This window comes from Panthera tigris, chromosome B1 (genome assembly GCF_018350195.1).
Source record: "Panthera tigris isolate Pti1 chromosome B1, P.tigris_Pti1_mat1.1, whole genome shotgun sequence".
Taxonomy (NCBI): Eukaryota; Metazoa; Chordata; class Mammalia; order Carnivora; family Felidae; genus Panthera; species Panthera tigris.
The window spans coordinates 58,758,910-58,773,290 of record NC_056663.1 but is presented as its reverse complement, the minus strand read 5'-3'; the positions used below and the strand labels follow the sequence as shown (position 1 = coordinate 58,773,290).

Genomic DNA, 14,381 nt, shown 5'->3' with positions numbered 1-14,381 from the left:
CAGCTCTATGATTTTGATTTATTTATCTGATTGTGAATTCTCAAATACAAATTTTTCCCACATTTTCAACAAGTGTATTACATGTACTTGTTTTAGGCACAAAAACAAATGCTCTGCTCAGGTTGTTCAAAAGTGATTTCACAGATAACATCACTTTCTCTTTATTGCACCAACTACTTAATATATCTACTTCATGTTTCCTTGTGATTTTGGTAAGTCTTCCTAGTTTTAGAAGACTGATGAAGCAGGGAATAGCAATGTTCTTTAGTAACTTAATGAAAACAATCCTATAAGTATCAAGATAACTGAATTGAGCTGCAATAAAAAAAAAGATCAAATTTAATTTGTTACTAACACAGTTTGTAATATGATCATACCTGTTTATGTTTTTGAAGTGGTTTCTTTTCATGTAATTTTTTATCTCCAAATTTCTTATATGTTAAAGGTACTCCGTATTTAGCGGCAGGCTTTGTAATTTTCTGAGCAGACACAACAGAAGCCAAGCTTTGTCCTGAAGCTGGTCTTTTAGCTACATGGAAAGATACAAAGAGTTTTTTCTAGAGTTCTTTATATCAAATCTTTACTTTCAAAATTCTTCAAGATAGCACTTTTTCATTTTTACCATCATTGACAACATTTGAGACTTTTCGTTAAACATCTTATTCACGCCTTAGCACATGTCAATGCCTTCATTATAAACTATTTGATTCTAAAGCCACTTTTTGGAAAAAAAAATCAAAAGGCCACACATCTCTAAGATATTAAAAATTTCATATTAAAAAAAAAGCATATCCCTAAAATTGACTGTGAGTGATGACTGTATAAATCTGTGAATATACTAAAAAACACTGAATTATATACTGTAAATAGGTAATTGAAAGGTACAGAATAATTAACAAAGCTGTTAAAAATGTTTTTAAAAGAACACTTACTGTTTTAGAAATTACTTTCAAAATTAGCACATAAACTTTAAGAGTAACTATTAAACACTAACACCATCATTTTGAGCAACATTAACACTTTCTTCATCTATATAATCTGAACAATACAGACCTACAGAAGAACAAAGACTTTAAAACAATTATTATAGCTCAGGGTCTAGTGGAATGGGTACCTTTATACACTAATGGTGGGAATATAAAATGGTGAAACTTTCTGGAGGGGAATCTGTATCAAGAATAAGGTTTATGGACTGCTTTTAAAGAAATAATCAGAAGAGATATATAAAAAGGGTAAGTACTACAGCAATAATGAATTCAATTACTACCGAAACCTAGACAAGGTGAAGTCAATCTTAGAACAATAATAAATTCAAGAAAAATGTTTAAATTGAAGAAATTTAGAGGAAAGTCTACTATTTATGTCTCTCAGAAACATTAGGAACTAAGAAAAGTGAAAGAAACAATTTCCCTCTGAGAGTTCAACGGTAAGATCAAATCAGAACACATATATACAACATCACAACACTGTAACTTGGCTAAATGTATTAACATAACCAAAGAAATACTATGTATACCAGTACACATACTGGCATACATACTGGAAAAGGAGATAAAGTCACAAAAGTGTAAAAATGAAGATTCCCAAGAGAAAAATATTGAATAGTTCCCATTCACACCCAGAAAAGAGGGAGAATTACATCACTGATTTGGTGGTACTTTTCAGGCTCAGTGACAAGGCTACCAGCAGGATAAAGCTTAATATGGGGAGTTGGAGCCCACAAAGTATCTACAGGCCCATCAGCAATACAACTCCTGTTTGAGCCTCATGATATTAAACATTTCATTCATCCAACTGCTCTTACAACAAATTAACTTTCTAATTCCTATGTAGGCTTATCTACATGGAAAGAATGTGCTGACATGGAATATTTTGGTCTTTGTGACAATGAGGCTTTTTGATCAAGATGTGACTTCTCATGAGGCGTGACCTCCAGGAGAGACATGCTGATTCTGCTGTTTGTCTGTCTCTTGTGAATTTCGTTTAGAGTGAATTGATTTCCCAGGGACTGACAGTCTCTGCACCCTGAGAAGATGAGTCTAAGTGTACACCTAAGACATTTTTACAACCTTCTACAACAATCTTAGAACAGCAGCTAAGAAGGACAATTTCAAGATAGATTTCATTAAATAAGGCAGACAAGAAATGGAAATTTTGTTATTAATTCATCAGGAAGTGTTATATATTGTCATCTCTCAAAAATAATTTAAAGATGCATTTCCCCTGAATTAAAGTTATCTACAATTATCCCAACTTATTATACCTACGTATATCTCTAATACAATTAGAGAGAATTACTAATTAGCATTAGTGTATTAATTACTGCAAACATACCTGTTTGGACTCACATTAATTTCACTTACCTGGTATAGGGTGCACTCCAAACTTGGAAAATGTTTTTAGACAAAATTCTTCTGCTATAAGCTTAAGATTGAAAGAGGACAAAGAAAAAGTTAGAAAAGATGTTAAGTTGCCAAAACAAGAAACCTATCCATTAATCAGATTACATTTTCTCCCTTTTTCAGTCACAAATATGCTATCAGATAAACTATACTTACTAAACCTAAGTAACCCATTCACCAAATTCATCTCATGCTAATTCCCTTCCACTCTTATAAAATTCTTACATAATTCAACATATATCTCTTTTTACTATTACTAAAATACTCTAATACTTATTCCCTAGCATTCATGAGCATATTTTGAGAACCAAAAATCACATTTCCTGAAGTCATTTTCTCTCACTAAATTTTTTTCCCTCTTTAAGTGGAAAACGATGATGTCAACAAAGATTTAACTCAATTTTCAATCTGTTTTGTTTCTTACTGGGTGGGGTAGGGGAGAGCAAGTGAATAATTTTCTCTTTAAGAGAAATGAGGCCTCCTGGAGAAAACAGTCCCACAGTAGCAGTGGAACAGAAGCTCCAACAGGCAAAAAAAACATGACTGAGATGGTCATCTGTCCCATTAAGGATTCCCATATAGCAGTTTTCAATCTCATACCGGCAGAAATGGCACCACTGGGGACGTAGTCAATAGTGGAAATCCTCAGGCTCTCCCACCTCAGAATCACTAAAATAGAAATTGTAGCAATGGGACCTACCAATGTCTTCCAAATGATTTTTTATGTATGCTGAACCTTGAGAACCACTTCACCAAAAGATAAATTAAATTAAGTGAAGGTCTGGTTCATAGGCAATTCAGAGCAACTGTGTAAATATATATTCTCTTCTGAACATTTGCATTTTTTCCCTTCCTTTTTCATAGAAAAAAAATGGGTGACTTACGAACTCCAACTTGCCCCAAACTGGGCAAGTTTCTTTCACTGCTTGAATGTGGGTTTTACTTTTTTGTGTGAATGCAATATGAACTAAGAGATGTGGCATACATAATCTGAGAAGATTCTGAAATCTCTATGCTGTGCTATCCAACATAGTTGCCACCCATATGTAGTTATTTAGATTAACAATTTAAATAAATACATCTTAAAATTCAACCCATTGGTCACACTAGGCACATCTTAACTCTTTAATAACCACATATGGCTGGTGGCTACAATAATGGACAATGTATATATAAAATACTCCATCACAGAAAGCACTGTTGGACAGCACCTATACTCCTAATGAAGTAGAGTTTAACCATGATTTGTCAAGCTTCTTCCAGTGTGTGCAAGATTGAGAATTAAGTCCTATTAAACCTTGGCTGATGGTAGATAGAGAAGTAAGAAGAGATTAAAAAAAAAAAAACCCTACAGAATATTATTGTAGTTCATATAAAAAAAGCTCATAAATTGTTTCAAAGTTTAAGCCATAAAACATGTATCATAAACTTTCTCACTAGAATACTGAACTAGTGATATATAGCAGAAAAGAGACCTTAGGAATCAAAGAAGAGCTTTCATGAAAAATGAAATCTAAGTGATATCTAAATAGCAACAAGAAGCTATACATATACTAAACACATACTATCCAATATTCTACTTGTTAATAATCATAATCTGCTTTTTTTTTTCTTTCCATATTATAAATCTTGACATACTAGGCTTGAATATTTTCTTTCATTGCTGGCTAGTTGAATTCTAGTGCTTGACACTGTATGTCCTAACCACTGGTTTTGGGATAGGGTGGGGTGGGGGTGGGGGGAAACTGCAGCAAGATTCAATGAAGTAGTTGCAAAAAGCAATAGTATATTGCATCATAAATCATCCTTGAAATGTTATTTATAACAAAGGAGTATTATAAGACACCTACATTTCAGAGATTCTTGCTATATCCTATATAAGTAACCTTCAATCTACACATTTTAACTGGCTTTCTTGATTAGTAATGTATTCTCCTTGTAGGAATAGTTAAATCCACACCTGTTTTCTGAAAATTATTTGTTCACACAGATGCTCTATTAAGCCAGAGAATATGGATAGTTATCTCATGAGTACATAAAAGTAATAAAACTAGGGGTGCCTGGGTGGCTCAGTCGGTTAAGCATCCGACTCTTGGTTTTGGCTGGGGTCATAATCTCATGGTTTGTGAGTTTGAGCCCCACCATCAGCCTCGTGTTCACAGTGTGGAGGCTGCTTGGGATTCTCTCTCTCCCTCTTTCTCTGCCCCTCTCTTGCTCTGTCTCAAAATAAATAAATAAACTTATTTAAAAAAAAGGCAATAAGGGGTGCCTGGGTGGTTCAGTTGGTTGAGCATCTGACTTCTGCTCAGGTCATGATCTCACAGCTTATGGGTTCAAGCCCCACATCAGGCCTTGCGCTAACAATGCAGGGCCTGCTTCAGATTCTCTGTCTCCCTCTCTCTCTTCTCCTCCCTTTCTCAGGCACACACATACTCTCTCTCTAAAATAAACTTAAAAATTTTTTTTAATTAAGAAAAATGTAATAAAACTATGACTTTGCTAGATATGTGATTTACAGAAGATTTTAACAGGCACCTGGGTGGCTCAGTCAGTTAAGCATCTCACTCAATTCAGCTCAGGTCATCTCACAGTTCATGATATCAAGCCCCACCATCTGGTTCTGCACTGAAAGTGTGGAGCCTGCTTGGGATTCTCTCTGCCACTCCCCCAGTTATGCACCCCCCCAAACAAATAAATAAGCATTAAAAAAAAAAAAGAGTTTAACAGCGGTCATTTATAACATAGGCCATACGAATACTTAATATAAAATAATTGCAGTTTCAGGAAATTATATCAATAACCTGTGCTAATTGATTTGATATAAATATTTAACAAATCCCATCAAATTAAAATGTTAGTTCAACTCAGAAAGTATTTATTACGCATCTATATGTGAGTAATAGAGAAAAAAATCATGAGTCCACAATCTATTATACATACAAATGCCCACAGAACGGTTTCCAAGAATTATTAAATAGAATATAATCATATAATTTGATACTAATATATTTATATTAGTATAATAAAACAATATATTGATGTTTTATATTGAATATATTGAGCACTTACTACATGCTAGACAGTAAGCAGTTTACATAATCATTTTTTTAATTCTTTAAAAAAATTAAAATTTTTTAAAATAACCACCTCATGATGCAGATATGTTTATAATCCCATTGTTTACAGGTCAGTAAAGTAAGGCACAGAAAGGTTTAATAATTTTACAGTTAGAGACGGTTACCACAAGGGAGGTAGGTGGGGGTGGGTGAAATAGGTGAAGTGATTAAGAGTACACCCATCTTGATGAGCACTATTGTACAGAATCATTGAATCGCTGTATCATACACATAAAATTAATAACAACACTGTGTGTGTAACTATACTGGATTTAAATTTTTTTTTAATAATAAGTTTACAGCTAGAAACCCAAGAAGACAGAGAGTAGACAGGCAGCTGCCAGGAGTTGTGGAAGAGGGGAACAGGAATTATTGGGCAATGAGTTTGTTCTACAAGGTGAAGAGCTGTGAAGATGAATGGTGGCACTAAATCAAAGTGAAAGTCTATTTAATACCACTAAACAGGGCACTCAATGATGCATTTTATGTTATGCACATTGTACCATGATAAAATAATTGGAAAATACAATAACAGAAACCTGAGACAGAGGGATGGTTTTGTGATATGGTGATTTATATTAAGAAATAAATATTCGGTGTCCGGTTCCTGGCACACAGCTCCTAAAACTCTTAAAGTACCTAAGTGGTTAAGAATAAAGGTATCAAAATCCAAAAAGGATAAAGGTGTCTTTTGTTATGCCTAACAAGCCCCTTTCTCTTATTTTTAATATTGTACTGCATTTTTTAAAATTTTTTTTAAATTTACTAAATCCAAATTAGTTAGCATATAATGCAACAATCATTTCAGGAGTAGATTCCTTAGTGCCCCTTACCCATTTAGCCCATCCCCCTTCCCACAATCTCTCCAGTAGCCCTCAGTTTGGTCTCCATATTTATGAGTCTCTTCTGTTTTGTCTCCCTCCCTGTTTTTATATTATTTTTGTTTCCCTTCCCTTATGTTCACCTATTTTGTCTCTTAAAGTCCTCATACGAGTGAAGTCATATGATTTTTGTCTTTCTCTAATTTCACTTAGCATAATACCCTCCAGTTCCATCCACGTAGTTGTAAATGGCAAGATTTCATTCTTTTTGATTGCCGAGTAATACTCCATTGTATATATATACCACATCTTCTTTATCCATTCATCCATCGATGGACATTTGGGCTCTGTCCATACTTTGGCTATTGTTGATAGTGCTGCTATAAACATGGGGGTGCATGTGTCCCTTTGAAACAGCACACCTTGGATAAATGCCTAGTAGTGCAATTGCTAGGTCATAGGGTACTTCTTTTTTTTTTTTTCCCCCTCATCACACTGTGCCACAAACACAAGAGACATTTATTTTATGCCACACTGGGGATTTTATGTTAACAAGGCATGTAGGATCCTACAGGGCAAACAGCATTGTAGAACATCATGAATGTGAAAGTACATGGAATGTTCACAGAACTTAAACATTGAATGGCTCATGAGTTTAATATAATACAGTTTCCTTTTTTTTTTTTTTTTTTTTTGCTGAAGCATAGGCTTCTGGTTTACAAATATAAATGTCACTGATCATATTACTTCAAGAAAATATCCTAAGTTTTCAATGAGGAGAAAGGGTAGTTCTATTTTTAGTCTATTTTAGTCTATTTTTAGTCTATTTTTTGAGGAACCTCCATACTGTTTTCCAGAGTGGCTGCACCAGCTTGCATTCCCACTAACAAGCCCCCTTTTTTTTTTTTAAATGTATGAAATTTATTGTCAAATTGGTTTCCATACAATACCCAGTGCTCATCCCAAAAGATGCCCTCCTCAAAACCCATCACCACCCTTCCCTCCCTCCCACCCCCCATCAACCCTCAGTGTGTTCTCATTTTTTAAGAATCTCTTATGCTTTGGCTCTGTCCCACTCTAACCTCTCTTTTTTCTTTTTTTTTCCTTCCCCTCCCCCATGGGTTCCTGTTAAGTTTCTCAGGATCCACATAAGAGTGAAACCATATGGTATCTGTCTTTCTCTGTATGGCTTATTTCACTTAGCATAACACTCTCCAGTTCCGTCCACGTTGCTACAAAGGGCCATATTTCATTCTTTCTCATTGCCACATAGTACTCCATTGTGTATATAAACCACAATTTCTTTATCCATTCATCAGTTGATGGACATTTAGGCTCTTTCCATAATTTGGCTATTGTTGAGAGTGCTGCTATAAACATTGGGGTACAAGTGCCCCTATGCATCAGTACTCCTATATCCCTTAACAAGCCCCTTTCAAGTACACTTCAGAATTTATGTTAATGAGGTGACATCTAGAAAGCCCCTAAGAATGGAAGCTGATTGCCAGGGAAATCTGCCTCGTGATTAGAGTGTTGGAACTCTCATTTCTACTCCTCTCCGGGGGAGGAAAGGGACTAGAGGTTGAATCAAACACTAAGGGGCAATGATTTAATCACTCATGTCTACATAATAAAGCCTCCATAAAAAATGTGAACGACAGGATTCAGATAGCTTCTGTGTTGGTGACCATGCCAGCAGGGTGACACATCTGTTTCACTGAACAGAAGCTCCTGCACTCAGGACACTTTCAGACCTTTCCCTATGTATCCCTTCACCTGGCTGTTCATCTGTATCCTTTATAGTTAGTATTCCTTTACAATAAACTGGTAAACTTAAGTAAATATTTCTCTGAATTCTGTGAACCACTCTAGTAACCAAACCAGAGGAGGGGGTTGTGGGAACCTCTGATTTATAGCTGGTCAGTCAAAAGCACAGGTGACAACGTGAACTTGCCATTGGCTTCAGAAGTGGGGCAGTCTTAGAGAACTGAGCCCTTAATCTGTGGGATATGATGATATACATCTCCAGGTAGACAGTACCAGACTGAACTAAATTGCAGGACACCCAGCTATGTTGCAGAATTGCTTGGTGTGGGAGAAACAACCACACATTTGGTGACTGGAAGTGTAAAAATTAACTGGTAAGAGGAACACAGGAGGAATGTTTTCTCTACCACAGATTCACAACTAGAAAACAAATACAAAGGGGAAGAACTGTATGAAAATGGAAAGAAAGGTGACTCCAGTATAATTTGAAAAAGCTACTTCGATCTTCCAGAATTGTGCTGTGCTCTCCACAAAACATAGGCCATGTCCTAATTAAGCACCATAATCTTACTATTTTAAAGTAAAAACAAAAACAAAAAACACATACCTGAGGTGAGAGAAACTTTTCAATGCGTTTGGCTATAAAACCTTTCTCCAATATGGAGTTGACTGATGGTCTATCCCTAGGATTTCTTTTAAATAACTGAGAGAGTAAATTGCGGAGATCGTAAGAATAATGTAAAGACACAGGTGGAAAAGATCCAGATATTATCTTCAGTACCAGGTTTTTCATACTGCCAGCTTCAAACTAAAATCCAGAAAATAAATAAACATGTATGAAACATACTAAATTGAAAATAGGAATAAACAATGAGAAATAGTTCTTTTCCTAAAGAACAGAACTATAATCCTCTTAAAAATATTTTAATCAGAATACATATATGTATACATATATATATTAGCATATGTTATTCAGAACAAAGTTTACTTGGTTATTTATAAACATACTTAAAAGAGACTAATAGTCCTCATAAAACATCATAACTTGTTAAAAGATTAATTTTTACTTATTCAACACACTGAAAGATGGAATAAAGGTATTAAAGATTTTATAAAAACATAAGAATAATAATAAAGACAAAAACAAACAAACCTTGTAGTCTTCATTTAAGACCTGCCTATCTGTGCCTTGTTGCAGTAACTGGGAAAGGAAATTAACTACAAAACGACAAGTATCTGAGAAAAATATAATAAATAAAAATACTAATTACTTTCCTTTTAAACACTGCTCATTATTATGAACTGTGTGATACTTCCAAAAGCCATGTAAGGAGCAATGTGGCAAATATTCCAAAGAGGAATATAAGCCATATCAATGGGAATAGTATATATCTTAAGAGTAAACACAATAGGGGCCCCTGGGTGGGTCAGTCAGTTAAGCATCTGACTCTTGGTTTTGGGTCAGGTCATGATCTGGTAGTTTCGTGGGTTCAGGCCCCACATCAGGTTCTGCACTGGCAGCATGCTTGGGACTGTCTCTCTCCATCTCTCTGCCCTTCCCCATCTGCACTGTCTCTGTCTCTCTCTAAATAAATAACTAAACTGAAAAAAAAGAGTAAACAGGGTTGCCTGGGTGGCTCAGTCAGTTAAGCATCTGACTTCAGCTCAGGTCATGATCTCACAGTTTGTGAGTTCGAGCCCCACGTCAGCCTCTTGTGCTGACAGCTCAGAGCCTGGAGCCTGTGTCGGATTCTGTGTCTTCTCCTGTCTCTGTCCCTCCCATGCTCTATCTCTCAATAATAAACATTAAAAACAAAAAATTTAAAAAAAAGAGTAAACACACTATAAACCCTAACTGAAATTAAAAAAAAAAAAGGGGGGCAGTTTAAAATCTAAAGATTTAATTTTCATTTTCAAAGTAAAATTAAGCTTTTGATATCTCTGCTAAAATAGTATAGAATAGTTACACACTGTAACATGTTCTTAACATACACATTAACAAAACAAAACTTGCTATAAATTAGGTATTGATAATTATACCAAGTATAAAAACGTTCTGTTAAATGTTGAATTCTCCTAGACAATTACAATATGATATTCAGGTTATTAAAATTTGAGTACAATTCAAATAGAAATTTAGAAATATCTATGTACCTAAGAAGGAATTCTAAATGCAGAATGATAAATTATTCCTTCCCTACAATCAATTTTCATTTATCTCTTAACTGACAAGCTTTTTTCATAAAGGTGAGTGAATTACTTAACTTCATGTGTCTACTTAAGTGTAAATAGCTCCAAAATACAGAAGCAACGGTGACAGAAAAATGTAGATGAAAAATGAAAGAAAATGCACTGAGTTAGACCTAAAATGACTGTTATGTCAGAAAAACTGACCAATTCTTTGAAATACAGATCTGATAACTACCATTCCACATCACTTTGGCAGCCTATGCTTTTTTACCTTGAGAAAGAAAAATAACAGCTAAGACAATACAGAAGAGTGTGCAATCATTAAAAAACACAACAACAACAAAAAATCCCCCAAATAATATCAGGAAATACAAACAAGGCTATAAAACTGCTTATACAATATAATCACACTTTAGACAGAGAGAAAAAAATCCTTTTAAAAATTAATGTAGAAGAAAGCCTGAAAGGAAACAACAAAATATTACAAGTACTTATTACCAATTACAGGAACTACTTTTGATATTCATTCACTTCTTTCTATTTTTATCTATTTTCTTAAGTTTTCTGTAATGAAAATACATTACTGTTTAATGGGGGGAGCATTTTTAAAGAGCAAAATTTTCAAATGGAAAGTGGCTAAAATTCAACTTATTTAAGACAAAAACTCCCCCTTTTGGGAGTATTATGTGCCATCTCAACAAAGTCTAAAAAATAAAAATTTTAATTAAAGAGCATTTGAATTGATAAAATCCCTCAATGAATATGGTAAAAAATTGTTCTTCAATTTCAATTCCAAACTCAAATAATTCGGGTGTTTTGAGAGAAATCACCAAGATGAAATAAATAAGCTAAAATACCAAATTCATATATGAATGTAACATTAAAAAGACAGCAAATTTGTTTTTCTCATTAGGAATAATTTCCTGTAAAAAAGTATGATATACTTATTATAATAATAAATATATAACATACATATGTAATATATGTATATATTAAAGGAAAATCTATTTAAATTTACACTTGAAAGATGAGAAACTTAAAAACTGACAGAGAAGAATTTCCAGTACAAGTGGGCCCCCTGAAAGATGGCATATGATTTTTAAAACATAGAAATATTATAGGTACATCAGGACATAATTTTTAAAATATTTCAGAAAGTTCTACTTACTGCATGTTTAAGTGTGCACATTTCATACAGGACACACCCCAGAGCCCAAATGTCACTAGAAAAGGGAAAAATGAGAAATTTTCTCTAAGTATCAGAGTTTACTTAAATTTTTTTTTTATTTAAAGGAAACGAAAGCAAAATGAAAATGCTTTCCAAAAATATATGTTCCATAAAAATATATCCTTTAAAACTCAAAATTTCAACCATATCCAAATGATAAAAGTAGCTATCCCAGATTAGAAGAAGCAGTTGCCCAAGCAATTATTTTAAAGTTTTATTAAAGAAATGTAATATTTAAAAGAACAAAATCAGTAAATTTCATGAATATTCTAGTTATTTTATTCAATTATTTATGAAATACCATGATTTAAAAAAAATATAAGGGGCACCTGGGAGGCTCAGTTGGGCATCCAACTCTTGATTTCATCCCAAGTCATGATTTCGAGGTTCATGGGATCGGGCCCCACCCCACATCAGGATAACGCTGACAATACAGGACCTACTCGGGATTCTCTTTCTCCCTCTCTCCTGCCCTACCTCCAGATGCACGTGTGTGCTCTCTCTCAAAATAAACATCTTTTAAAAGTAATACAATTAAAAATCTATATATTATAAAAGCAAAATACTGTTTTCATGATAAACAAGAAAATATTAATTTACTCAAATTTATCTGAAACATAGGACAGCCAACTGAAATATTATATAAGGTAAATATATTTATTTAATCTTAACTTAAGGACTTAGTTATAATGTCTCCTTTATAGTTTCTTCCTCTCTTTTACACATATTTTTATAATTAAATGCTATCTTCCATTTTTAAAAAGAAAAAATAAAAATCTCATAGTTCAGAGCAACAGTTGTCCTTAGTAGTCAATAAAAACAAAAACCACTACTCCTGAAAGCTGAACTTATTGGAAAAAAAGAAAATCCAATACTGAAATCCCAAAGTTACCTTTAACTAAACTCACAAAAAGCTACAAATATAAATCTATAACCCCCAAAATTTATTTAGTTTCAAGATCAACTAGCAAAAAAATGTGAATAGTAATTAAGCCATTTAGTAACTTGTACATGTTAGTACATGTAACATGTATAATCAAAACCATTACACTAATGATCCTATTTTAAAAAATACTTTAAAACATATTTAGAAAAATATGAATTTTAAAGTATACTGACAATGCTCATCCATGACATTTTTAAACTATTTTCCCCACAAAATTAGTTTTATAGAAAATACTCGGGTGCCTGGGTGGCTTAGTCGGTTAAGTGTCCAACTTCAGCTCAAGTCATGATCTCACGGTTCCCTGAGTTGGAGCCTGTGTCGGGCTCTGTGCTGCAGCTGGGAGTCCAAAGCCTGCTTCAGATTCTCCCTCTTGCCCCTCCCCTGCTCACACTCTGTCACTCTCTCTCTCTCAAAAATAAAAATAAACATTACAATAAAAAATTCTCAGGCACCTGGGTGGCTCAGTCGGTTAAGCATCCGACTTCAGCTCAGGTCATGATCTCACACTCTGTGAGTTCAAGCCCCGCGGCATGCTCTGTGCTGACAGCTCAGAGCCTGAAGTCTGCTTTGGATTCTGTGTCTCCCTCTCCCTCTGCCCCTCCCCTGCTCATGCTCTGCCTCTCTCTGTCTCAAAAATAAATAAAATAAAAAATTCTCAGGGCGCCCGGGTGGCTCAGTCGGTTAAGCCTCTGACTTCAGCTCGGGTCATGATCTCATGGTTGGTGGGTTCAAGCCCAGTGTCGGGCTCTGTGCTGACAGTGCTCTGTGCTCAGAGCCTGGAGCCTGCTTCAGATTCTGTGTCTCTGTCTCTCTCTCTCCCATTCCCATGCTCACACTCTGTCTCTCAAAAATAAATAAAGTGCTTAAAAAAAATTTTTTTTTTAATTCACCAAAGGATTAAATACATTCCTAATTTAAAGATAAAGACTGAGGGGCGCCTGGGTGGCTCAGTCGGTTGAGCATCCGACTTCGGCTCAGGTCATGATCTCACGGTCCGTGGGTTCGAGCCCCACGTCGGGCTCTGTGCTGACAGCTCAGAGCCTGGAGCCTGTTTCGGATTCTGTGTCTCCTTCTCTCTGTGACCCTCCCCCGTTCATGCTCTGTCTCTCTCTGTCTCAAAAATAAATAAACGTTAAAAAAAAAAAAATTAAAAAAAAAAGATAAAGACTGATATTTTTCACAGTTGACTTATTCATAAGATACAGAAATAGCATTAAAGTCTAAAATCACTTCAGTTCAGGGCACATGCGTGGGTCAGCTGGTTAAGTATCCAGCTTCTGATTTTCGCTCAGGTCATGATGTCACGGTTCATGAGTTCAAGCCCTGCTTTGGGCTCCATGTTGAGAGCAGAGGAGCCTGCTTGGGATTCTCTCTCTCCCCTACTCTCTGCTCCTCCCTCACTCTCTCTCTCTCAAAATAAATACATAAACTTTAAAAAATTACTTTAGCTCAAAGAAATGCTAGTATCATTAAGAATATACACTAAATAATACTTTCCATGAACTAGACTGATTATTGTAATTTAAATTCATTTAAAAAATACATTAATGTTCTCAGTCTCAAGCGCTCAGGTTTCAAACATAGCTTCCTTCCCACTCAAAAAAAGGAGCTATCGCTTTCTTCCTTTTAACTTCTGTGAGTGCTTTCAAAGTTTTTTTTAGTTTATTTACTTATTATTTTGAGAGAGAAAGAGCACGCATGCACACAAACAAGCATGGAGCTCAAAGCAGGACCTGAACTCACGAACTGTGACATCGTGACCTGAGCCAAAATCAGAAGTTGGATGCTTAACCAACTGAGCCGTGCCCTAAGCTCAAGTAATTTTAGATTTTAATGCTATTTCTGTCAGCGCAGAGCCCGAAGCCAGGCTCAAACTCATGAACCACGAAATCATGTCCTGAGCCAAAGTCA

At 34.9% G+C, this 14,381-nt stretch overlaps 1 protein-coding gene across 7 annotated transcripts in view; it reads right to left on the bottom strand.

Moving 5' to 3' along the window:
- Positions 1 to 14,381, bottom strand: part of NEK1 (NIMA related kinase 1) — a 215,972-nt gene that overhangs the window by 161,944 nt on the left and 39,647 nt on the right. For all 7 annotated transcript variants that reach the window (XM_042983644.1, XM_042983645.1, XM_042983649.1 and 4 more), the window contains exons 9-12: positions 11,465 to 11,519; positions 8,714 to 8,914; positions 2,364 to 2,424; positions 378 to 529 (exon numbers count right to left, since the gene is read on the bottom strand). In XM_042983644.1, coding sequence (XP_042839578.1) covers positions 378 to 529; positions 2,364 to 2,424; positions 8,714 to 8,914; positions 11,465 to 11,519 — 469 coding nt within the window. The remainder of the gene's footprint in view (positions 1 to 377; positions 530 to 2,363; positions 2,425 to 8,713; positions 8,915 to 11,464; positions 11,520 to 14,381) is intronic.